This window comes from Dermacentor albipictus, chromosome 1, assembly GCF_038994185.2.
Source record: "Dermacentor albipictus isolate Rhodes 1998 colony chromosome 1, USDA_Dalb.pri_finalv2, whole genome shotgun sequence".
Lineage (NCBI taxonomy): Eukaryota > Metazoa > Arthropoda > Arachnida > Ixodida > Ixodidae > Dermacentor > Dermacentor albipictus.
The window spans coordinates 233,374,342-233,398,995 of NC_091821.1; the positions used below are offsets into that span (position 1 = coordinate 233,374,342).

Below are 24,654 nucleotides of genomic sequence, written 5' to 3' on the forward strand. Positions count from 1 at the left end.
GTTTTCGAATAATGAACAGCCGTTGCCACAATAAATATAACACGATGTTCGCATCCTAGTATTCTTAAAGTTAGTAAGTTTCTTTCATGACATAGTACTTTATAAAGCGTTGATAAAAGCGCATATGGAGCATTAGGAGCAAAGAAGTGGTTTCTATTCAGTAAGCGCGAACTATCGTTCTACAGCCGGTGAAGTACGGCTACCTAAGCTACGCAGACTGCTCGACTGGGCAAAGTCCTCGTGTTCTATGTCTGTATTATGCCTGCGGGGGTGAAAACTTACTGTACTTTTGCTCCAACTTCATAATTAATTGGGCGCAATTGACATTTTGAATTATTCGAAAGGTATTCGAGAAGTATTCACATTTACGAATAGTGACTATTCGATTCGAAGGCCTAATCAAATAGGACACTATTCGATTTGTTATTCGAAAGTTTCGAATATTTGCACACCCCTACTTTCTTATGCATTGAAGCTCAAAAATAACTGGAACACAAACACATTTTGTGGCAAACTTTGAGAACACATATCTTGAAGCTGGTGTCACCTTTGGAATTTGTTCCGCGGATATGGCTTATGGAATTACAATATGGGCGATATAGTAGTTAGATTAAAAGTTATTAGCGAAAATTTGTTAATTAGCCGAACATTCGTTTTGATTTCTCGTTCAAATATGGTCTGCTTGTTAAAGTAATCTAGCTCAAGAAGTAGAATTGTGCTACATGCTATGGGGGATGTTTTTAATTTCTCTCTGGAAAAAAAAAGAAAAAAAAGGAGTATATATATATATATATATATATATATATATATATATATATATATATATATATATATATATATATATATATATATATATATTTTGCATCTGGCGATGCATACGAAGCTTATAGCTAGACTGAACTCTCCGGTTAGCAATAAACTTTATCTCTCTTCCTTTTATTTATTTTTTTTCGTGAGATATATATGTTAAAATACAAAATGAGAACTCCATCGATATCTACTTGTTCACGGCTACCAGCATGCTTATACACTGTATGCAATACGAGTGGGCAACACAGTGTAAATATCCAATATCTGCTAACTTGCCAATGTTGTCTCCGCGTTTTAATTCGGCGGTTTCTGTCTCTTTAGCTGCCATAACACATGTATGCCGTGACACCTATTTTTCCTTCTCTAAATTGACATTACGCCAATTACGGGTTATTAGTACTGATGTGGACAGCGTTTGCGCCTCTATGTGAATATTTTGCGCTTATATTTTTCAATTTCCCTTTTATTGACAAATATTTATTAAATATTCGTTCATACAGAGGAGGTATAATTGTTGGTTTGAGGTATTTATTTATTTATAGTCCCCTCAAGGTACATATAGTACATATAGAGGTGAGGGGCAAAAATAGCAGAATACAATTAAAGAAACACAGTGTTTAAAACAAGAATACAAATTTAGAATGCCATGATAAAAGAAAGACAAGAAGCCTAAACATCTGAACGTTAGTGTAGTAAATACGTAAGCAATTGGTAGTAAAGAAACAGGAATTTGCTTGGTGGTACTTATACAAACAGCATCAACAAAAGCACTAGTTCATGTTAATTCAAACACTTTTCAGGAGAGTGTATTCACTCTTGACGTGGGTATTATTCCATTCGGTTCTGGCAAGAAATGAGTGTGAGCACGTACCAGTGTTGCATACATTGTGCCGATGATTTCGACGAGCATATGTAAGTGGTGAGTGATGAATCGTGAATGAAGGGAGAGCTGCATTATGATAGTACGTTTTGTGAACAGGTGAAATGCAAGCTTGCTTCCGGCGAACAGCTGATGGTATGTTAAGAGCAGTTTTCATTTGCGTTACGCTAGGTGTACAATGGTAGTTTGTTAATATAAAATGGGTAGCTTGTACATTAACGTTACGTTCTGCCATATCTGTAGAATAAGTTATGTACTAAGCGTGCCTTACCATTTTTGTCAGGTAATTCTGGCTCCACAAAAACAGGCCTTTTCTTTATTATTATTCTACGAGTTTTGTTCTGCTGCCGTGAGTCCGCTACAACTGCAACTGTCGCTCTTGAACCTGGGGCTCGTCGTCGTGAGAACATGTAAGAGTGTCGATGAATAGTGAGAGTGATCGCACACTTCCTATGATGTCAATTATTACACCTTGCTTTCTTAATTATTATTTTTTTCGACAAGGTTGCACGAAGAAAATTTTTTTCATCCATTTTAAACCATGACGACGCGGCACCATAAAGACCCCTATCAATATTCCGCGCAGCAATGAACACATCAAGTGCCACTACCTTAAGTTCATTGCTGGCTTTCTACAGCATTGTTCATTGCTGAAATCACGTGACAAGTATTTGTTATTGCCAAGTTGTTTTTTATAGTTGTTGCCGTCCAGAACTGATATCTAAGGCTCTACACAGACATAATATATATATATATATATATATATATATATATATATATATATATATATATACATACACTCCGGATACATAAGCGTGAACATGAAGCACATGCATTAACAATATAGTCCATCAAAGAACTCTCTGATGGCATCTCAAGAGTTCTCCCACAGCTCTAGAAGTAACGGCTTATCGTACTCTTGACACAGCACCTAGCAAGCACGTTGAAAAATGCATTGAAGGATCTTTCGACATTCTCTGCGGGGCTTGTCGCCATTCGACCAATGAAAGGTCAGTTGGCACCAAGTGAAAAGGTGCAACCCCACTACAGGGGAAAAGCCAAAAGAAAAATATATTTATTTCTAACAAAATAGAGTGAGGTGCCCTTAGCTTATCCGCAGTGAGTAGGAACGCCGAGAATCTGACAGATTGTGACCACCTGGACAGCACACCATCGTTTTCTTATTCACAGTAATAAAAGTTACAAATTAGGAAAAATGTTAACCTCAATGTCAACCTCAATCCCTAGTGGAAGATCCCTAGTGGAAGTTCTCGCATTTGTTGTCCGGCACGATTTGTAGATGAGAACAGCGCGTAGGTGGGAACATTCCGGGACGATTCGTCAGTCAGGAACAACAAGAACGAAGTTACTTGGGACAAGCTTCTTCCACTGAGAGACGTGGAATGCGGCACGAAAACTCGGGTACTATCTGCGATGGCTTTCCGACATGTAGTCAAAGCATGACGCATCCCAAGGCGACGGAGGGGCGAGATAAGGTTACAGGTATGCGATCAACATACGCGCGCTTTCCACGCTCGCACTGTTGAGCTTGCGAAGGCGGCCGACACAGGCAGGTGAGAGTCCCGCGCCAAGTTGCGCTCTGTCCCGTGGGAGGCAGCGCTCGGTCCCCTCCTGGCGGCAGAGACGGCGGTCAGAGAGTGAGAGGCGCGCGCCTACTCTCGGCGCAGCGAGCGCGGCGTTGCGGTCGCCCGGGTTCGAGGCTAAACGCGCCGGCGGTGCGAGCGCGAGTGATCGTCTGCTCGCAAATGGAAAGAGCGCCTGCGCCTCTGCACTCCGCTGGTTCCCACAGACGGTGCGCGTGCTTGGCGTAACGAGTGCCTTGGATCTCCGTGACGCCTCCGCATGCGTTGAGGATCCGCCGAGAGTTTGTGCACGCCACGAACATGCCGTTATAGCGGCGGCCGCATCTGGGCCAACTGGCAGCAATGTTAAGGATTTCACTACCGTCGCCGGCGAGAGTTGTGTCATCGAAAAGTTCATCTAGCACCTGGTCGCTCCTGTAACTGACAAGCTGCTGTTTTTGTTTCGTTGTTTTTTCTTCCGTGCCTGTCTCTTGCTTGGGACATTCAAGTGACCTGCATCAACCATGGACATCTTGCCGAGTGGAAATATCTTTCATGAGCTGCAAGCGATCCACGACACTGGTTTTTTCCCGGCCCAGCCGTCGCTGGAGGATTTCTGGCAACAGGTCAGTCAGTGTGGGCGTGCTTTCGTATAGTTGTTGTTTTTTCTAAGCGACATTGCATCAATGGTGCTACAAGCACTGACAGCACGACGCATGCCGGTAATTGAAAGTTCTGGCCACCTTCTGCTCAATGTTTTTTTTTTCTTTTTCTCCGGCATTCCGTATGTTGTCTTCGCTTTGCGCCACCTGACATGTAGTGTCGTCACGTCTGTAGAGGCCGTTTGATGTGTCGCGGGTTATGCATGTTTTGCTTTGCCGAAACACTTCTCCGCTTCGGAGCTGGGAGCTTCCGTGTTTTCACCTGCTGTTCGTCTAAGAATATTAGGCGCACGGCGTGGAGGTCTGAGCAGCTGTCCCTCACCTGCCCTGGAAACGGGAAGTCTCCCCCGTCTGGTGTCGTGTTCCGCAATGCCCCGGTGTGCGGAAGGCTAGCGCGCGCCTTTGCCACCGGCCGTTTTCAAACGGGCCGCCGCCGGTGAGGCGCTATTTTCGAGCCTTTTTCCCGCGCGGCATCACGGGACCTCGCGCCGATGATCTTGCGCGCCGGCCTTGCGCTGTCTGCGGCGCATTTTTTTGTTGCGTGTCCCTTCCTCGCTGTTATGTTGCCCAGTATTTCTAAACCCTGACCGCTGCGATTGGATCGTGAGATGAGTATGAAGCGGTTGGTTCCGATTGGGGTCAGCGTTAACTCCGAATCGTGTAGAGGAGCCTTCCTTCTCATGTGCCGACTTTTGTTCTATCTCTCTCTCTCTCTCTCCCCGTCGTTCGCTGGCGTCCCGCCGGCGGGATCGTTGGCGCGTCGGGGCTTTCGCCGCCGCCGCCGTCGGATGTCAGTTTTTGTTCGTTGTGTTGTGGGTCTTCAAAGCTGCTCGCTGAGCCGCCCCGTCTACTCGGGCGGCTATTATATATATATATATATATACACACACACACACACACACACACATTGATACCGCACCGTTGACGATCGTCTCACTGTCGCGTATCGCGAGTTTTGAACCGTGCAGTCAGCTAGTTCGATTAATGTCACAGGCCGGATGGCCCTTACGTAGCGCGCATTTGATTTTAACCAGGAAGTTCCACATTAATATAAACGTCACCATTTGTGCTATGTAACATTAACGTATATGCGTTCCGCTGCCCGTTCGAATTAAATCCTGCGCGCATGCACTCCGATTAAGGATGCGTTACACAGTGTATGCCTCCGTACATGTATAGTGCATATGGCTGATGAGCCATTGCGGCGTGGCATATTAATTTGTGCGCATCAAAGATGAGGACAGATTGTCGGTTTAACCGGTAAAGATTTTTTATCCGACCCATTGATGATCTTGAATCGGTGAGTAAGGAAACTCACGAGTCTTGCGTAAAGTGTGATCAATATAACATCCTATTATACTATTGCCCGCGATCCATTTGGACCAACCGTAGTTAGTCATGAAGTAAACTTAAATTACTTCAATTTCTTCCATCGGTGCATGCTCTTTTGTACTGTACATGCCAAAACTATTCGTTATCAGTGAAATAACAGCAATAGATCGCAGCAATGCGTGCGAAATTTACTGACGGCAATGAGGCAGTTAAGAAAAGCAGCTCAGATTTATTTTTTTTTCCGTGCGTGGTGTGCATGTGTTTATTCTGTGAGTTAAAAGTAGTGAAATACGTGTGACTCACTCTGCAGCAAAAGTAAGGAACCACTGTGACCTGCACTTGCGGCCCAATTCGCACTATTCGTACACGTTTAAGAACAGCATCATCACGAGAAACGAAAAAAAAAAAGGACGTTTGAAACGAGAGGCTCAAAATGGGCCGTCCCTTGTATTTTTGTTATCATATGTAATATCGCCGTAAGAAATTAAGAGACCACGGGAACCGTGACTAAATATAGTTTGATACCCGGCTTGGGCGCGACTTTCACACTAAGAGCTGCGCCACTGCGGCCTTAGTGGACAAGTGCAAATTGCGTTCATCAACTCCAGGATGCTTGCTTTTTATTGCGTGGAATTTTCGCGTGACAAGAGTGGTACGTAAATTTTCGTCATTCAGTACGTCGGAGAAAGTTATCGAGGCCGATAGATGACAGATTGGAGTGGTTACGCATGTAGCCGTCCGCGTGGCATATGCTACATTGGATGGCGAGTATGGAACAATAAGAGAATTCAGAACGATGTGAGGGTGTCAAAACAGAGCATAACTGGGTTTTTCAGGGAGATTGTGTAAAACAGAAAGGAACTATGCCGGGGAAAATGGCCGATGGAAAAGGACAATTTGCAAAGTTTCATGCGTTGGCTTTCCCTGAATGCTCTATTTCAGCAAGAGAGAGAGAGAGAGAGAAGAAAAAGAAGGAAAAAAAGTTGGCCCTCGGATTGCATTTCTCCACAAACACAGAACGCTTAGCAGCAAAACGCGTAGGAACATACAGGGTTAAACTTACGCGGCCTCGATCGCTTGCGTTTTTCTTTTTCACGAGTACTAATCCTGAACTATATAGTACTGCAGCTACGCATCTCTCGCGCCTGTTCATCAGAATTAGGTTGCATCTGCAACGTGAACATGAAAACGTGTACCGTGTTTCTTATCGTACTTACGTAATAAAGATTGTCTGAAGGTGTTTGTAAACAACATTCTCAGTCGACAGAAAGTGCCTCTTGGAGCTTGGCACGTTTTCAGCCAGAAAATCTTGAATCTGGTAATTGGAGAACAGGGAAAAAGTGTCGTTGGACATCCTGGATGTATTTATGTACTACAACAGATACACTCGAAACAGCAATATTTATAAAATAGAACATTTTCATGTTTTTGTAGTTAACCGGTGCTCTGGATGTTTTGGTTATCGTTATTTTAAACCTGAAGGTAGGTAGCATCGGTGCTATTTAAATTTACAGGAAAAATAAACACATTACTTTTCAACATCAGGCGTCGTGTTATACATGGTGTCACATCTGGCGCCGAAGTTGCGTATATATATAATACGGTTCACTTCTGTAAATTTTATTCCACGTGATGACAATTTTAGGTCTGACGGACGACATTCAAAACATCCCAGCACTGACGGCTATCGCCGTTATTTAGGGCAAACAGCGCCTGTTACCTATAGGATAGAAACATGTGCGGATTTATAAGTGTTCCGTAGTGTTCATCGAAATGATGAGCGACAGCCACATGGAAAATATTTCCGGCGTAATTCAGGCATGACACCGCAACTGGCGTTGGCGCTCCCATTTCACACTGCTCGATAATGCTGTCATGACCAAACTGTGAAACACGGTGTCCAAGTGTTTGAGCTGGTCATCGCACGGAACGCATTCCAGTCGGAATTACAGCGCCGTCATCGAACGTGCGTTAATATCGACGCTGCTGCGACTGCAGGCGCTGAAACGCCGAAAATACGCCGAAAGCGAGTTCCTTGTGGTTGCCGCGGCGCCGCCCGGCGTCTGGGGAGCGCGTACAGGGAATAGCAGTGCGGTGTCCTCCTTCACCCTTCCCTTCCGGTCGCATGCACCGCCCTCTCTCTTAGCTGCGAACTTTTGCAATACTCTTACGAAAAAACAACAGCAACAACATGCCCCAAAGTCTAGACCGAGCGGCGGCTACAAAGTTGTTTTGTCGAGCTATATACTCGTATACAATGTGACCGACGCTGTGGCGACGCAGAGGCTAGTCACTGCTACTACCGCGTCGGATCCCCAAGGGGAGAGTTCAAGGAAAGCTGCACTGTGTACGTGCGGTTTCTCTCTCTTTCTCTCGTTTATGAAAGCGACGATTAAAAAAAGAAAACAATAGAAAGCAAGAGCACAGCGGACGCAGGTGAAAACAGAGTCAACTCTTTTTAGTTGCTGGCCGTACGCAACCCTGTCGGCTCATTAGATTGGTTGCCGGACAGGCAGTTTGCTCTAAGCTTAAAGTGCTAACTGCTCGTTAACTCGTTTAATGTGCTATGAATTTCACTCTACCCCACCAAGGGCAACTTTACTCAGCTGCGCTAAATATTTGTCTTTTTCATCGCGCTCAAAAGTTTGTAAAATATCAGAAGTGAAACTATCGTGAACACCCGAGCCGTCTTAATGCAACTTGTACTCATTCTACAAGAAAACATCTGCTGCTTGAAGTAGCTCATTAGTGGGTCAAATGTCCGTAGCCGTTTACGATCACTAACCACTTAGTTAATACGCCAGTTCATTTCACAGTTTTTGTGCCACGGTGAGGGCGTGCAATTGCAGACATTATTTAATTAACTTTCTTTGTTCAGTTATATATCTTAGCGCCCACTTAGACCGAAAGACAAATACACAACTCCTAATATGCTGCCGCCTTCCAGGAGCTCATCGAACCGCAAGTGTAAAGCGAGCAGGTTATTGTTACAATGGCACTAGAGGTTTCTGTAGAAGAAATTGCGGTCTTATATCTTGTGATAGCTGTTTGGTACGCAACGTCAATGATTATGTAGCGTCTCTTTAGGGACATTTGTCTTGGCAGAGCGTCTCCCACACAAAGTACCACGAAGTGCACTGCTATACTGCGGATAGTGATTGTCGTTTCATTTAAGTTGTGAAGCGTTGGTGCTCAGTACTTCTGCTCACACTTCTGCTCACAGCACTTCTGCTCCATCGCCTATAGAAGCTGTTGCAGTGTCCTCAGATCCTTCTGGTATATTGTCCGTTTTCTGATGGTGGATGAATGTCAGTTCATGCGTGTTAGCAGTACGGTTTAACGCGTTATGTAAGGTAGGAAAAGGGCTTTGGGTGCACGGCCTGTGAGGCTTATACAGAAACGGCATTCGGAGGTCTTCACAACGGGAACACATTTGGCCGACAGCACGAAGGATACTAAGTCGCAACGTTGATCGGCCTCATTTGCGATCAGCGTTCATTCAACGAATGACAGCCGTCGAGCATCTTGCGCTGCATATAATGTCCCGACCGTTTATCTACTTGAATGGCTGAAGAAGTACTTGATACTCTGACAAGTGGAGCCATTTAGAACGCCGCAATCTGTTGTCTAGTGTAGGTGAACGCCCTCACAGGGCTCTTTATCTGTTCCACTAAGTTTTTACTTATGTAGAATGGCCGCTCTCATGTACCGTCCACGTGCGGCGGTTCTCCACATGTGCCCATCAACTGGTCCCCTAATTTGTACAAAAATTGAAATTAAGGGAAAAGAGGAGAAACAAACGAAAAAAAAAAATGTATATAGGGCTTCGTGCCCCTGAATCCTTTGGGTTCAGGAGCTTTCGCCGATTGTTCAACATATTTTTGTCTATTTTAACACCAGTGGAGGCACTGTGCTCCTCGAATTTAGTGCAGCATAAGAGCCGGCAGAAACTGCGTTTTTGTTGCATGCTGGCGTAACCGTTTGGATTTGTGGTTGCGGATGGTACAAAACACCACCGATTCCATCAGCGGTGTTTCTTGTGCCGTACGTGCATCCCTTACTCGCTACTGCATGGGCCGGTGTCCTTCCGGACCAATTTAGTGAACAGAACGAGTAGCAAGAACTCCCTTCGTCTCTCTGGCGTTCATCTTCTTATTGCAGCACAGATGGTGCCAAGCGCGCTATGTAATAAAAAATATATAAAAAAAACCCACGAGCACCGTACATATCTCGTTGCGCACTACGGCGTCCGGCCGGCTAGACGGGTCGTTTCACATCAATTACGCTATTTATCCGCTTCCTTCCTCCTTTAATTAAAGTCCGCGTAACCGCATGACAAGCCGGGCCATCGCTGCCCATGCAGGCGATTCGCAGCGAAGAAAGAAAAAGGCAGCGTCAATACTTGCTTTTTATTGTGCACAGCTTTTGAGGTGAATAGCATTATTTGCTCCCAGCTGCGAACGGCTTTCTCGCTTCTTCGGTTTCCTTTCTGCGTGCTCTTGTCCGCTGCCTAGCGAAGTATTTGCCGTTTAGCTTCCGGTGCGTTTCGGTAAGCGTCGGCTTGATGGAGTTTAAAAAAGAAAATAAGGATAACAACACGCGTATTAAGTTTTCTCTGAAAGCGGACGCGACCACAGACGGGGATATACTTCGTGACTGTTTGTCGGGTCCCAGGATTAGGGGAGAGTGCGTCGCTTCCCCTTAGCACGTGCAGCCGCGTCAAGAGCCGTATTAACGACTGATTTCATGAAATGTTATCACTGCTGCCGCGATTTGTCATGGAACGTTTTGTTGCCGCTTTTTGGCCTCTAATGGTATTGAGATGATCCGTGTATCTAAAATGTCCATCGGCAGAAGCTCGACCGAAGCATGTAGTTGTAACGGGAAAGGACCAACGGGGTACAGTGCATGTTGGAGCGCTAGATAGAATATGATCGGGCTGGTGTGGTTAACCACGAAGTTAAGGTGCAACAGTGCTTTGCACGGCGATTGACGGTGCTGTATTGGGAAACATAGTAAAGCGGTAAAAAGCAACGCATCTGGCATTAGACATATCCGTGAGCCTTGAAATAAGCACTTCGACGTAAAAGTTCCCCGACATAAAATGGTTGGGTGTAAACATTCCAGCAGTGGCGAACGTGCTCGCACACGGAACCTATTTTCTAAATTTCTTATTTACAACGAAGGCATCGTGATCCCAGTACTGTACTGTAGAGGGATTCATCCTGCGAGGAAGATTTTTCTTGTGTCATGGTGTAGTTTCTTTATGAACCTGCAGCCCGTTACAGTACTGAGGCCTAATAAAGAGCGTTTACGTCTTCACCTATGAGTAACTGACTATTTCATTATAACCGACGCATCATATTGCGCAGACATGAAAAAAAAAAAAGGCGCCAACTAAAAGTAGCAGTGAATACAATCAAAGTGACTGCAGGACCCGCAAGGAGCGACTGCATAAGAGCTTAATCTTAAAAACACAGCAGAGAGGTACTTTTTCGGTCCAAAGGCCGTGGATTTGAACTCGGCGGGAATGCGCGCATATGATCGGCTGCCTGTTGCGACATCTGAGGCGCTGCCGATTGTGTTAAGTGAGTGACCTCGCGAGGTCGTTGAACAGGCATTGTTCTTCACTCTTTTTTCTCTCCCTCTCTTTCTCTCTCTCTATTCACATATCTGCATGCCGCGCCATGTGGTTCATTACAAAGATATGAAAAAAAAAGAAAGGAAAAAGAAATACCGACAGACGAGGAACGAAAAATACAACACAAATGGCACTCCTCTTGTGTCCGTGTTGTTTTCTTTTTTTTTCTTTTTTGCTGCTGTGGTTGTTTCGGTTTCGTTTTTGTTTTTCACGCCTGCATTTTCAAAAATCGTGATCTCTCCCCAACTCGCTCATCTGTCATTTTAAGGGGTTCATTACACACACTTTCACGATAGGCGTGATCCATCGCACTTATCGTGCCACGCTCGCATTTTTACAACGGAACAACTGGGTAGTACTGTTCTTCGCATAGCTCTGGTAGAGTTCAGATTTCTTTATTTCCATATATATAGATATATATTTTATGTTACCCCTGGACACGTTTCTTCGGCTGTCTGTTATGAAGGATAGTCGCCAATGGATACGTTGACTCTTCGTTATTTGTTGCTATCCTTCAGATCCTTGATGCAGCGCCAGCGTGCGATCGAGTTCGAACATACGAGCTATGCACCCATGTTCGAGGGCACCGAACGTTGTGGCCGCACAGCGTGTCGCGTGTAGTCGAGCACTCGCTCCGCATGTCAACGACATTCGTGACGCCTTTCTGTTGAACAAAGGGGTGGCAAATAACTCGTAGCGCCCGCAAGGTTCGAGTGCTCCTTCTTCTTCTTCTTTCTTTCTTTCTTTTTTTTTTTTTTGACATGCCCTTTTTACCTTTAGCGTTGCGTGACCCCGATGGTCTCCTTGCGCTAAGTAAGCGTACTGTGCCCTCTGATGGATAGCATTCGGTATTTATCCTCTCTTGTCCCGCTTTTTGTCCGTCCGTCCCTTTGCCTGTTGCTAGTCGTCGGAGTGTAGTCGGTGCAGAAAGAGTCGTCGAATCGCTGAACAGCAACGCATACTTGGGGCCGGCGCCGCTGCTTCGATACGCAACTCCTGTCTGGTCTGAAAGCGCTTCGGCGACGCTCTGATCCTGTTGGGCAACGCAGCCAGACGATGAGACGTGGCTTCCGCGTCCTTGGCCTTGCACTGCTGCAAGGATCGAAGATTTAGATTCTACGTATATGCTGAACTCTCGAAGCGAAGAACCGTAGTAGTTAGTAACTGTAGGCAACCTAATACGTGGTCACTAAAATTTCTTCCTGTAATCATCAAACTGAAAAAGAGGAGAGATATTTGCGCAAGTGGTATCTCATTGTATAGTTAGTGTATCGTGGGTGAGGGTTATACGCGTACACCATCTGTGCTCTGTGTGCTTTGCTTCTTAGGAAATTCTACTTCGAAGGAGCCGACAAGAAGTGCACCGCCGTATATTTGAGCTCGCACTCAACGGAAACGCGTAGTGAATTGCAGTTGCATGACGATTTCCATCCCGCTGCCGTGTCAGCTGCCTACCCCTGCTCCTCCGCGATCAGGGATTGCGCAAGCGTCTTGGCCGGGTTTTAAAACGGAAAATGGGAGGATTTGTGTGTCTCGGCCGGCGCGGGTCGTTTTCGTCCATCCCCTGGATCCCGTCGCGCTCTTTTTCGCATCTCCGCCGGGGGACGTAAATGGCGCTGCGTCTCCTTGTGCACGCTCGAGCGCTACTTCGAAAATTGCCATGGAGCCCCGACAGCGCGTTCGTAAAAAAAGTGCGGGATGCGTAAGAGAGAGGGACAGGGAGTGGGAACAAGCGTTTTACACCGAACGAAAAAACGATGCACAAAAGCAGCAAGGCGGAGAAATATTAGATTCGCCATGCGGAGAAGAAAAAGAAAGGTAAGAAAGGGGGTACGCATTGAACGATCCCCCCTCCCGGCCTTTTTGTGCGTCAAGCGTGTGCAGCGGTAGCGATGCTCTGCGCGCCCTCCATCGGCTCTCTCGCTGATTAGCGGGCCCGATTGAGATACGACAGACGCATGTTTTAGCGTGGAACCCGCGCCGATGACTCTCCGCCGGCGTGCCGCCGCTGCTTTAGCGACGAGACGCTCGCACGGCCGCCGCCCGTATGTATACGCGAGCGAACAGGTGCTGCCGTCCAGGCGCTGCTGGGGGGAGGCAGCACGGAAAGGACAAGAGATGCGGGAGGTAAAAGAAAGAGCGAAAACAGAGCGGACCGAAGACCATGACATAATTTATTTACTTAGCTCAGCGTATGGCTTGCCTGGCACGGGTTGGCGCTGCCCCCCCTTCGCCCGCTCACCCCTTTCCTTCTAAAAGGGTTCGCCAAGCAGCCACTTTTAGGCGCGCCACGGTTAAATGGAGCGCAGGCGGCGGATGGCCGGCAGCTGACGAGCTCTGCTGCTTGCTGCCTTTCCTGCCTCTCATCGTCGTGATCGGGCGGCCAGGATCATACACCTGCTTGCTTCCACGAGTGCGCCGGAAACGCTGCAGGAGCTCCTTCGGTTTGCCATACGCTCATTTGTTATGCTACGGCCTGAAAGCGTAATGCACGCGACTGCGCCCGCGTGTAGCTTTAAAGTGCTTTTATCTATAACCTATGAGTGTGTTCCGTGCCCGCCTTTGCGCGGCTCTAAACACGCATGCACAACCAAAGTTGTGTTCGTTGCCTCGGGCACTATTATTTTATCATATAGGACGGCATCGTGACGGCTCCCGCTGTTCTGGAAAATGAAATGGATCGTTACGAAACACGACCCCAAGCACCCGTGGGAGAACGCTGCTTCAATTTTAACGTGTAGCGCCGAATCGTCGAGAAGCAGACGGCTCGAGGCAGCAGAGCGGACAGGTCATCCTAGCTCTCACGGCTATAATGCGACCACGAGGGAGGACGGAACTCTCTGTACCACTCGGGGCTTTGAACAACTGAAGAAAGAGGGAAAAGCAAGACAAGTGGCGTGTTTTCTTCCCTTCGCTCCTTTTTATGTATATGTGCGTGTTCGGCGGAGGGGTATCATAAAGGCCTCTTCATCAAGTCGGCTTTTTGTTCTTTTTGGATCGGTGATTAGTGCTTGCCTCGCGTGCTTCGGGACATACACGTAAGCAAGATTGCGGCGGGCTCATCTTCTGCGGCTCGCTGAGCCGCCCCCCTCGGATTTGTTGCCGTTTTTAGTTTTATCGATCCCGTCGAGATTGAGCGGATCAGGCGGTGCAGGTGTCTCGCGAAGCGATTAAGCCCACGTAAGAACAAGCAAGAAAGGGGAGGCGGGGGGGGGGGAGTTATATTAGAAACAAAGTAAGAAAGGAAAAAAAAAACAACAAGACGATAAGCCCCGGTTCTCCTCCGCCGAGAAAACAGGTTTTCCCGGCGGGAAAGTTTGATTACGCGGCCGCGCAGTTCGCAAGCCGTGGCGCCCGCAGTAGCAAAGCCGCGACGGGGGGTTCCGCCAAGGAGCAACAGTGCCTACACACGTGCGATCAGGGACGCCACCCCTCGTTTCGAGCCCGCGGAGCGAGGGCAGCAGCAATGCTTGAAACAATGCGACAGCGTAGCCGACGCGCGCGTCTGGTCCGGCGGGGCAAGGCGCGCTCTGTCGCCTCGCTTCCGCGTGCGTCTTTTCACGCGCCGTCCCGCGGGGTCCAGCTTTCGCCGAGACCTCCGTTTCTTTTTTTTTTTTCGCCTTGCCGTGCCTATCTGGACTGTCCACCGCTGTAAATAACATGCAGGAAAAAAAAAAAGCTTCCCTTCGGTCAGAAAGAAGACGCGCCGCTGACTTTCAACTGCACTTGCCCTGAGCTTTCCGAGTCACCTTTTTTTTTATCTTTCCCGCATTCCAAGCCAGCGATAGGTGAACAGAATGTGTTATGTGCCGCTCCTGAGGCGCGCACTTCTAAACAACGGGGCCGCAGGAGAGAGGCGCCGCCGATTGCATGCTGCGGTGGTTGTCACGGGTAATTGGATCACGTACCCGTCTCAACTGGGCCCTTTTCTCTACGGACCGACTGCTTGTGACGCGGTGGTTCCTTGGCTGCGCCTTCGGCAGCGTCGGAGCCTGTCGATGTTGGGATCCTCTTCTTCCTCGTCTGCACCCTCGAGCTGGACCGACGGTCTCGCGTTGTCCTGATCAGCCGTGCGCCAACGTTCACGCAGGCAGCTTACTATCGCTATAGCTGTTGTCGGAAACGTTCTTCATATAAGCACATGTTCTCAACCTCTAGAAGCTTTATACACATTCTTTTTTTTTCTCTCGTCAGCTACAGTGGTTACAATATATTACGCTCCGATTTGTTATTGAAAGCAGGGCGCGTAGTTACGTTCCATTTGACGCAGTAGTAACACCATTTAAACATTGAGTGATGATTAACGAAACATGCGCGAGGTTTCGGTGTGTTTACTCTGTGATCTTTGCGCGCCTACTCTGCGATATCTGTGCGGTTCTGCTGCGAAACAATGGAAGCGCACACTATCAAGGGTGTGGCTTCGCATTTATTTTGACCCCATAAGCGCAAGTTTGGATCTAGATCTGTAGCACTTGTACCAGAACATGTATGTTCAACATGTATGTTTGGCGTGCACTTGACGTTTTAGAGGGTGGCCTGTTTAACGATTTCGCATCACTGCTAACCGTGCAGAGACTGACAAACTGGCAGCCCTATTGCCCACTCCTCTGGGGCGTAATATATTAGAGCCGCAATTTATTGCCCTCTTCCGAGAAAGGCCACAAACCGCGCGTTCCCTCGGGGAAAACGAAAGCTCTCGAGGAAAAAATAAAAACAAAGTAAAAAAAAGCCTCCTCCAGGAGAGCTTCATTTGCGGAGGCCCTTAGTTCGCTTAGAGGCCCCTGTTAAAAAGCTACCGACAAAAGCAACAATGCCGAGGTGCTCGCTAGTGTCAAGAGGGCAGGAACATCTACAGCGGGAGACCCGAGTGAAACCGCAGCTCTGTTTGCGGAGGACTCGAGTCCGCCTGACGAACACCGCGGTCGTGTGTTGTATAGGTTCTTTGTCGCTGCCCTCTCCCGTAGCTGAAGGGAGAAAGCGCCTATACTCAGTGACTGTTAAGCGCGCATCTTTCTTCCATCTCCACTTTCTCACGCTTACTTTCTTCCCTTGCTTTTCTCTGACAGTTGGATTTTTTTCCCTATTTTGTCGCTTGGCGCAAAAGCTATTTGGATAAGCGTGTGCTTGAAAATATTAGTTTTCTTTCGAAACCACAGAGAATGGCTGCAGGGAGAGCAAACAACTCTCGTTTGTTGGCTGTCAGGAGGCCCCCTCGGCGCAATATTAACGCAGGCGTCTAAGAAAGTTGTTATTGCTCAGTTAGCAAAGCTCCCGTTTTAAGGAAGCGCCACCGCGCCTCATGCAAGTCCTACGTCGCTGAATACAGCCGGCCGCCGCCTACACCTGGCGGGTTCTTCCGCACGCGCGCTGGCTCACGCGAGCAATGCACATCCGCCTTCGTTACCGCACTTGGGATTGGGTTTTCTTTCGTTTATATATATATATATATATATATATATATATTTCGGCAGCCTTTCGATAGAGAGCGTTTCCGCCTTATCTTACCACGGCAGGTGCGCATCTCAAAAATAAACTACGAAATGATATATCCGCGGTAGTGATGAGGCTGGATACCTGAGGTTGAGCTGTTTCCAGAAGATGTCTCTGTGATTATTATTCACAGCGCAGCCTCTTGGAGGCGATCAAGTTTCTACAGTGCCATTTGCACTAAACCCCTTATTTCTAAATGATCATATTGCCTTTGGTCTTTGATTTCGTTCGTGAAAAAGGTCCCAAAACTGAAACGTGCATGTCACTCAAGTTGCTGCTAGTTGTGGAGTAACGCTGTCGGGGAGAGGGAAAGGGGAAGCGGCCGGAAAATAAAGGCGCGTTGTGCTCGCTCTTCTACAAGCACGGCGCCGAAAAGCGGTCGGCCCGGCTTCGATCAGCGGCCAACTCTTCGTGTGGGGGGATCAATTAAGGATGTGCGGTCGTCATTAGCGGACTCGAGCCGGAAGGGCGACCGCAGCTGCTGCCTGAGCTGTCAGCGCGGGCCCTCCCACGTGCTGCAGCTGCGGCGCCGTGCGCGCTGGCAGCTGGCGTTTGCGGCTCGCGCGAGCTCCCATAGGGAGGGGGCACGCGCTGGAGGAACCGCCCGAGGTTGATGCTAAAGCGCGCGCTCCACCGAAGATGTAGCAGCTCCGACTCGGCGGATCTCACCGGCGCCGATGTGCCGGTATTTCGACACTGTGCACGGGCGGGGAACTCGGATCCCGTCGCCCGTACCGAGTTGCGGCGGCTGACGCCACTTCCGTCGCAGACGTGCACGCGCATCGGTACGGAACGGCGTCGCGGGTCCTGTCCGCCTTGCGCAAGCCCTCGCATGATCGAAGAAGCGCTTAGCCGCTCGCTGGCATTCCGCAAGGCCCCTTGTGGGGCTTCGTTCCACTGCCGAGGAATGCGGCGTGTGGAGGAGCGTGCGCGCAGCATACGCTTGGTGGCACCGCGGTCCAGCAATCAAGTTTTCGAGTTGGATGGCGCATTCACGCGTTGCCGCGTCTCGGCTTTTACGTCTTATTGCACGCAGACCGAAACGGATTGAAATCGAGAGGCCGCGTAGAAATGAGCGCGGAAACGGGTCGACCATAAATTTTCAGCGTTGCAAGCTCCCGAGGCGTGTGCAACGTAGACTGCGTTTTTCGTCTACAGGGCATTGCAAAGACGTGCCATGTATGGGCGCTTCGTTTCTCTCCTTTTTTTTATTGTTTTCTTTTTCTTCCAGGCGTGCGCTGCATGTCGTCGGGCATCGCCATCTTTAACTATATCCCAGAGAAGAGCGTGTACTAGTTATGGTTGTATATGAACACAATGTAACAGAACGTCTACCACAACCAGAGAGCGATACGTATGTCATGCAGTGGACGTAAAACATTTACTGCCGGCTGCATGTAACGGTGCCGTCTTGTATTGCAGGCAGAAGTTTGGTACTTAAAGCACTCTCGACGGGAAGTTGCTCGCTGCCTCCAGCCACTTGCTTTATTTTTATTTTTTCTTCCCTGTCCGTGGCGCTCATGTTGACCGACGCATTTACGCGACAAGGGGAAGAATTTCCTCTTCTTTCGTTATATCTGTCGACAGCACTGCTTTTGTACCGCGTGTGGGGACTGCAAAGTATACGTTTTACAACCCCTGTGTATTCTTCTGTTCCAACTCTTAGCCCGACTTTAATGTTTTGCTCATGCGATTTCAGTGAGCAGCTATAGTTGAGGTCAGCCCTTTTCTGTCATTTTACGCATCCCTTGTGGCTACATGTCGTCTAAAGCGCCAGTTTTCTGTCGCGTGTCATATGTACGGAAGTCTTTCGTTTTCTTGAGGAACTCTTGCCTAAGCGTTTCTGGTTTGTTTCCTATTTCTCGCGTATACGACAAGCGGCAGCCGGCGCCGCGAAATTCCGTTGTAGGCTTGCTTTTTTATATAGCTGATACGAAAGTAGTCCAGCTGGGTTGTGTCGTTCTCACGTTTGCACATTCAACGTGAACGTTGAATGTGCAAGCACGGGATACACATGTGCAATGTGTATACTGTACGAATTATGCAGTGAATTTCTCAGCATGCAATTCATGTGCGTTGAAGATGTATGTATGTTACCGACAGCCGCACATATACAATCAGCTTGCATTGTGTTTAGAACGAGTGACGTCGCCGAAACTTTCGTGCATGTTAAGAAGGCGGCAGAAGTTCAGAAGGGCTGGTGTCTCCCAGATTTGGACGTTTCACGTCCCGGTGTCGACAAATAGAGAGTTTTAAAGCAATATTTCGTTATATTTATAGCATTCCAACTAGCTTACTGAGTACGCGTGGAGACACCGGAGGGGTATAAATAGAACGGCACTAGATTCTCAGCTATGCCTATCAATCGATTGGCTAAAGTGAAACTTCTTGCACAGACTGCAAGGCGAAATCGCGAGTTTCACGTGAATGAAACACGGTAAGTAGCGTTCTTTTTATTATTTGTACTGATAATTCCAAGTGCTCGGCTTGGACGCGCAGTCTATACGCGTATATCTGGGACCAGACCCGAGGTCGCGGGTCGCGAGGTCGGGTCGCGAAGCCGTACCCGCGACGAGGTGGCGGGTGCGTGGGTCAGTCATGCGAACTCGGCGGCTATAATTCGTAGATTGAAATATGTGGCGCTAAGTCATTAATTAAAATGTTAATTAGCGTAATTATGCTAATTATTCAATTGAACATTTTCATTTCTCGTGGGAGTAATGGCCGCCTCATCGAGTAATTTAGATCAAGGGCTAGAATTGTGCTATCTGCCATAGGCATGCAATCTTTAAAAAAGAATTGGGGCAGCTAAAAAAAATAAAAAACCACCTCTACTATAATTCACGCCTTTTGTGAGAGAGCGTTTTGCCTTTTGTCAACGAGTCTAGTAGAGAGGCACTGTGAAGTTGCCGCACGTTTGAAACGCTTCAGTTGTGTGTGTGTGTGTGTGTGTGTGTGTGTGTGTGTGTGTGTGTGTGTGTGTGTGTGTGTGTGTGTGTGTGTGTGCGTGTGTGTGTGTGTGTGTGTGTGTGTGTGTGTGTGTGTGTGTGTGTGTGTGTGTGTGTGTTGTCTGCGGTATATCAGGTGTTTACGCGCGAACTTTAGCGCTCTCGATAGCTCTGCGTGCACCGAGCTTTCTCGCTGCTGCTGATCTCCTGACGCGGGGCCTGCGGGCCTCGGCGGCCATATTTTGGAGAGGCAGCGGAGTATACAAACACGCGTGCGCATCCCGAGTCTCCGCGAGGCGCTTTTTATAAAGTGAACCGGAGATCTAAATTAAGCCCCTCGTACGGGGCCCCCCTTCCGATACATTCGTTATCAACCCCGCGGATGTCTTTGCCCCGCAAGAGCGGCGCTCCGTGGCACGGCGTCTGGGCCTCGCTCTGGTCGGCGCTGGGCGCGACACGCGTCGCATCAATTGCGCTCTAAAAGCGGCTCGGCGGCGCCTTTTCGACGACGTGCGCGCACGTGCATCGGCCGCGGGTAATTTCCAGGGAGTCAGTCACGGGCGAGGCTGTATCGACCCGCGACAATGCACGCCGTCGTCCGAAATGACTCAGGGAGCGCGGCCCGGAATCGGCTGAGTCGCGGCCGGCCGGATGCTTCCTGCCGGACGCGGCTGACTCAGCCAGTGCTGCCGGAACACGCTTTATTTGCGCCGCGAAGCTTCCCGCTGCTTCCGGGCTGCCAGATCGTCCGCGAAGGCGCCGTTATTGCTCGCGCCGCGGGCTCGTGCGCCCGGCCGGTTCGTCACGTTTCCCTTCTTTCGTGTTTCTAATCTAACCGTTCCTTACGTTGTCTCCCTTGTTGCTGCCGTACTCCCTTTTTTTTTTGTCGTTTGCTCGGTGTTGGAAAGTCGGCTCATAAATTCGAGTGGATGTCGCCACCTGCCTCTCGAAGCCAGTGAACGCTCCCTGCAGCTGCCGCCTGCTTTTTCCTCGTCTTCCTCGCGCGCGTCCCGTCCTTCGCTCCCGGTCGGCCAGGCAGTCTGATTGCAAACCGCCGCTGGCGAACCACACCCGGTCGGCTTCGAATGCGTCTCCCGGTTAAAGGACCCGCGAATCTTGTAAAGAGAGAGAAAAAAAAAAGCGCTCTCCCGGGAGTAAAACATGTCGAGTAAGGAATGAGGAAATTCGAGGCGGTATACAGAAAGTAAAAAGAAAGTGCGCCGGCCGTCCTGCGCGGCTTGGAACGCAGTGCAGCGCGATGGAAGCTAATCCGTTTCCCAATAGCGAGCTCGAGAAGTCCGTTAATTGGGTTTCGTCGAAGCGAAACGCGGCAGGCCTCGTGCTACAAGTGCCCCGTTAGGTTTCAGGCATCGACGCTTGCTTGGCGCGCTCTGAAGCTGTAAGCCATCACGCTTCGTCTGCCGATCCCTGTCCCGCTACCTGTTACTGACGCTGTCTGCTTGACTTTCCCCTCCCCAGCGCAGAACTTAATCAAGCTGCGCGTATTGTCGTGACGCCATGTTTTGCTCGTGAACGTCAGGCCCGTCGATCAGAAAGTTTGCGATAGCAGTGAAAAAAAAAAAAAGAAGAGTGGAAGTGTCTGACTGGACAGCTGTGTTGAATTGGTGTTGTTGAACGGCTGGACAGCTGTGTTGGTTTAGATGCCACTGGTCTGGAAGTTGACGTTCCTTAGCCTGTTTAGTTTTAGGTTCGTTTTACATTTAACCCTTAGTATGTCTGCCTAGGAAAGTATAGTTACTGAAGTGCACTCGCCCTATTTCGTTGTTTTAACCTGTCGTTGAAGTTTCACAGTTTTTCTCTAACTTTCTCGACTCATTTCCGTTTATTTTATGTCGCACGCTTTCATCTCACAACGGCTCACAGTGTCCTTCGTGTGTATATATAGTTGGGAAACAACACCGGTGATGGTCGAAGCTCTTCCTTTGTAATTGTGGTGGTGGATCGTGTTGTTGTAGCAGGCGGGGTTACATGGCCTGGTATACATAGCCGGCAATTGTTCCGCTTCCTACAAGTTGAGATCGGGGGTGCGCCACCAGGCGTCGATGAGCCCCGTGTCTCGCCGGAAGGCAATCAGCAGCCGTTGCACTCTCTTCCTGAGTGTTAGCGGCGTCTACTGTCGGGACAAACGGCGATATCAAAATATGTGACAGATTTATTCGCCGATTATATCACGCAGGTCCTCGCTGCGCTGGTCTCTTGCACTGGCGGCCGAGTATACATATAATTGGCGCTAGTGCACAGATTGAGTGTAGCCTCTAATCTGCCTGACGACGGAGGTGGTCGTGTTAGAGTTGTGGCACAAACGCCCTTCAATTCTGTTATGCCGTTGAGTATGCGTCACTCGCGCAGATTGCGCTCGAATCGTTCCATGCACACGTTCGTATGTCCACAGGGGCGGACAGTTTACATACGCTGGGTCGTCTATGGGTGGTGATCTATTCCGTTTTAATACTTTTCAAGGAAATATCTGGGTCATTTGGGAGGCCCTGTGCCTGGCCTGTCTCTTCAGGTTGCAGCATAGTCTGGCGAGAGGACATGCGTTTGGTTAATCGCGTCGCGTGTGTGTGGCATTCAAAAATGCAAAAATCTATCAGGCACTCTATAAGACGCGCTGTTGAGTCACTCCGCGTCCGCTGACAGGCAAAATATTGTTGCTTACTTTTACATGTTCAACACGTTTTCAGGCCGCTGTCTGTCCGAGAACGTTAACGGTAGGTTTGGCATGGCGTCTTAGACTTCCAGTAAAATCCAATGAGTTCCTTCGGGCTACACGCGTTGCTGGCGTCGTGCAGCATCTGCGTGAGATTCCGGGAAAGCCTCTTTAATTTGCATGACAACTAGGGAACCGAACCACCCGCGTCCTTTCTTCGCGAAGGTACTGCAGCCACTTACAGAAGAATACTCTACTGATTTGGCGGATTGACCTAAAGAAAGGATTTAAACGATGCAAGCTACGTCTATAGCAGAATATGCTGCAAGCAAGGAACGTTCTCGCGCTATTTTACAGACATCAATGTGCGCACAGAATAAAAGGCACCTTTGTCATAACCACTGGGGCTCCGGGTTGCGCACTCGGCTGCACTCGTGGTGCGTCTGCCGGAGCAGCATAACCACATTTACAAAAGTTGGTCATAGCCGCTGGAATGCCACGACAACCGTTTTTTTTTTTTTTTTTCCAGCAACATCACTGTTGTAGTTAGCCAAGGACCACGAGCAAACTGACTTGCCGGACTTGCCGAGACTGCTCGTCGTGGTGTCCGTGGCTCCTACCTGAAATGAAGATAGAGACGTGTCGTTCGAGCGCTTCTTGTGGTGCACCGAGAACTGTCCCCTGGGCGCGTGTTGCCCGCGCACTGCCAGAACAATTAGCTCAGTGCGCGACGAGCACGGGGCGACGGCGCAACAGCTCCTGGCAGTCGACCGGCGCGCCGAACAAAGCGCCGCCGTCTTTTGTCTGATTGCTCCGGCGTCCGGAGACAGACGTCGAGGCGGCCCGAGTCATTGACTCCGGAGGGAGATCGAAGGGAGGGGGAGCCCTTCGCTGATTCACTGGGCCTGCCAATGGCGTGCTTGCTGCTCTTTTTTGCTTTTTTTCCCTTCCTTCCTCTTCCGATCTCCTTTGGGTCTACCAAGTTTAGTGAGCCGAGTTTCTTTCCGCGTTTTTCTTTGCGCCTCTGTTCGGACCTTCGCCTGCAGCGTTGTTGTTGTTCTTGCGACGGAACTCTTGGTGCACGCCCGGTGAGCAAGGGGAAGAGCGACACAGTTGGCCGACCGTCTTGTCTGGGAAACCGGTATCGTCGGCTTGAGTATCGCTGCGCGGCCGTCGATAATTCGATACGAGTCCTCGCGCACACGCGCAAAAGAAGGCTGTGCCCGGCGCTGCGCGGTGTGGCGCTCCGGGCTGTTTGTCCGTTCTTGGCTGAAAGCGAGCGTCTTGGCCCGAGCGGGCGGCCCCGTGTTGTCTTTGGCGCGCACCTCGTCTTTGTTTACCCGCCTTTTTATTTGACTCGCTCGTGGTGGACGTGTGGAAGATGAGCGAAAGAAAAGAATGTATATACAGAGAGAAAAAAGATCGCGGAGATTAAAGGGGCAGCGGGGGTTTGCAGAGCTAGCAGTGAAAAATGTAAATGAGCTCTCGCGGAGTAAGGAGTTTACAGCGTGAGCCGAAGGGTGGTGTCTAGGGGTGGTCACTTGCTGAACGTACTACGTTATTTTGTTGCGTAATGAGTACCTCCAGGGAAGGAACGCAAACTGCTGCAACTCGCTGGTGGGGGAAAGGGACCCACTATAGGATGGGCAGATCTGCGAACCGACGTGAGTCCTGTGCGCTGGTCATGCTTACTTAGCGATACTTTTCTTTATTCTTAGGCGTAATTTCGCTTTTAATTTATGTCGCCTTCCTCTCCCGACTCAGGATCGTTGCATCAAAGATAAGCACTTCCAGCCTTCCAAGAGAAAGCAGAGCGTTGAAGGAACACCAGAGGAGAATTTGTTTGCTATATTTGCAGGTTACGCTTCTGGAATGCCGAGTAAGTCGTTTCTACGGAGAGTGCGTGAAAGATTGACGTGCCGGAAAACGACGTACAAACGAAACACGTGCGGCGACGCCACCCTGAAACTGCTGCAAAAGCTCCCGGCCCCTGACCTCGCAGATTTTGACTTCTGGACAACGATAAGGAGACGATCGCATTGCGTCCGAAAATAAACGAAATATTTACCTGACGAAATGTTTATACTTTTGCAGCACAGTGAAATGCTCAGAAACGCGAAAATAATTCGAAATCAATGACGTCACCCTGACGTTGTTGCAACTGCAGTAGGGTGGAATATTCGTAAGAGCAATTTCTGACACTTCTCTCGCAAGAAAACGCCCTTTCCCGCGAGAAAGAGCAGAGACAAATCCCATAACTAACCTATCGTTTCCATTTAGCACCCCTTTTAGCCGCGAGTGATTGATTGATTCGTGGTCCCAATGCAACACTGCGGCTGTAGTCGGATACAACTTAAGTCTGCATGCAGTGAAGCGGCCGCCCACGACCTCATAACCGCCAGCCACTGTTCCTCCACGAGGCTGCAAGTAGTTCGTACTTCACACTTTCCCTGTTACCTAAATAAGGCGGTAACCACAACAATAAATGTATAAGTGCGTAATTTTATGCGTTTTCGCTCGTCTGTTGTACTGAACCGGTGCAATGCTAATTCTTTACTGAACTGAAATAAAACGCTTGCTTCGCTGCAACATATTGTCAAGCTTCACTTCAGTTGGCAGCGAAGTTTCATGAATAAA

General features: G+C 48.9%; 1 protein-coding gene across 1 annotated transcript in view; it reads left to right on the top strand.

Annotated features, from left to right (window-relative positions):
• Window positions 1-3,377: 3,377 nt before the first annotated feature.
• LOC135901211 (Krueppel-like factor 6) overlaps window positions 3,378-24,654 on the top strand; it is a 397,383-nt gene continuing 376,106 nt past the window's right edge. The window contains exon 1 of the mRNA XM_070531073.1: window positions 3,378-3,899. Coding sequence (XP_070387174.1) covers window positions 3,798-3,899 — 102 coding nt within the window. The 5' untranslated portion in view covers window positions 3,378-3,797. The remainder of the gene's footprint in view (window positions 3,900-24,654) is intronic.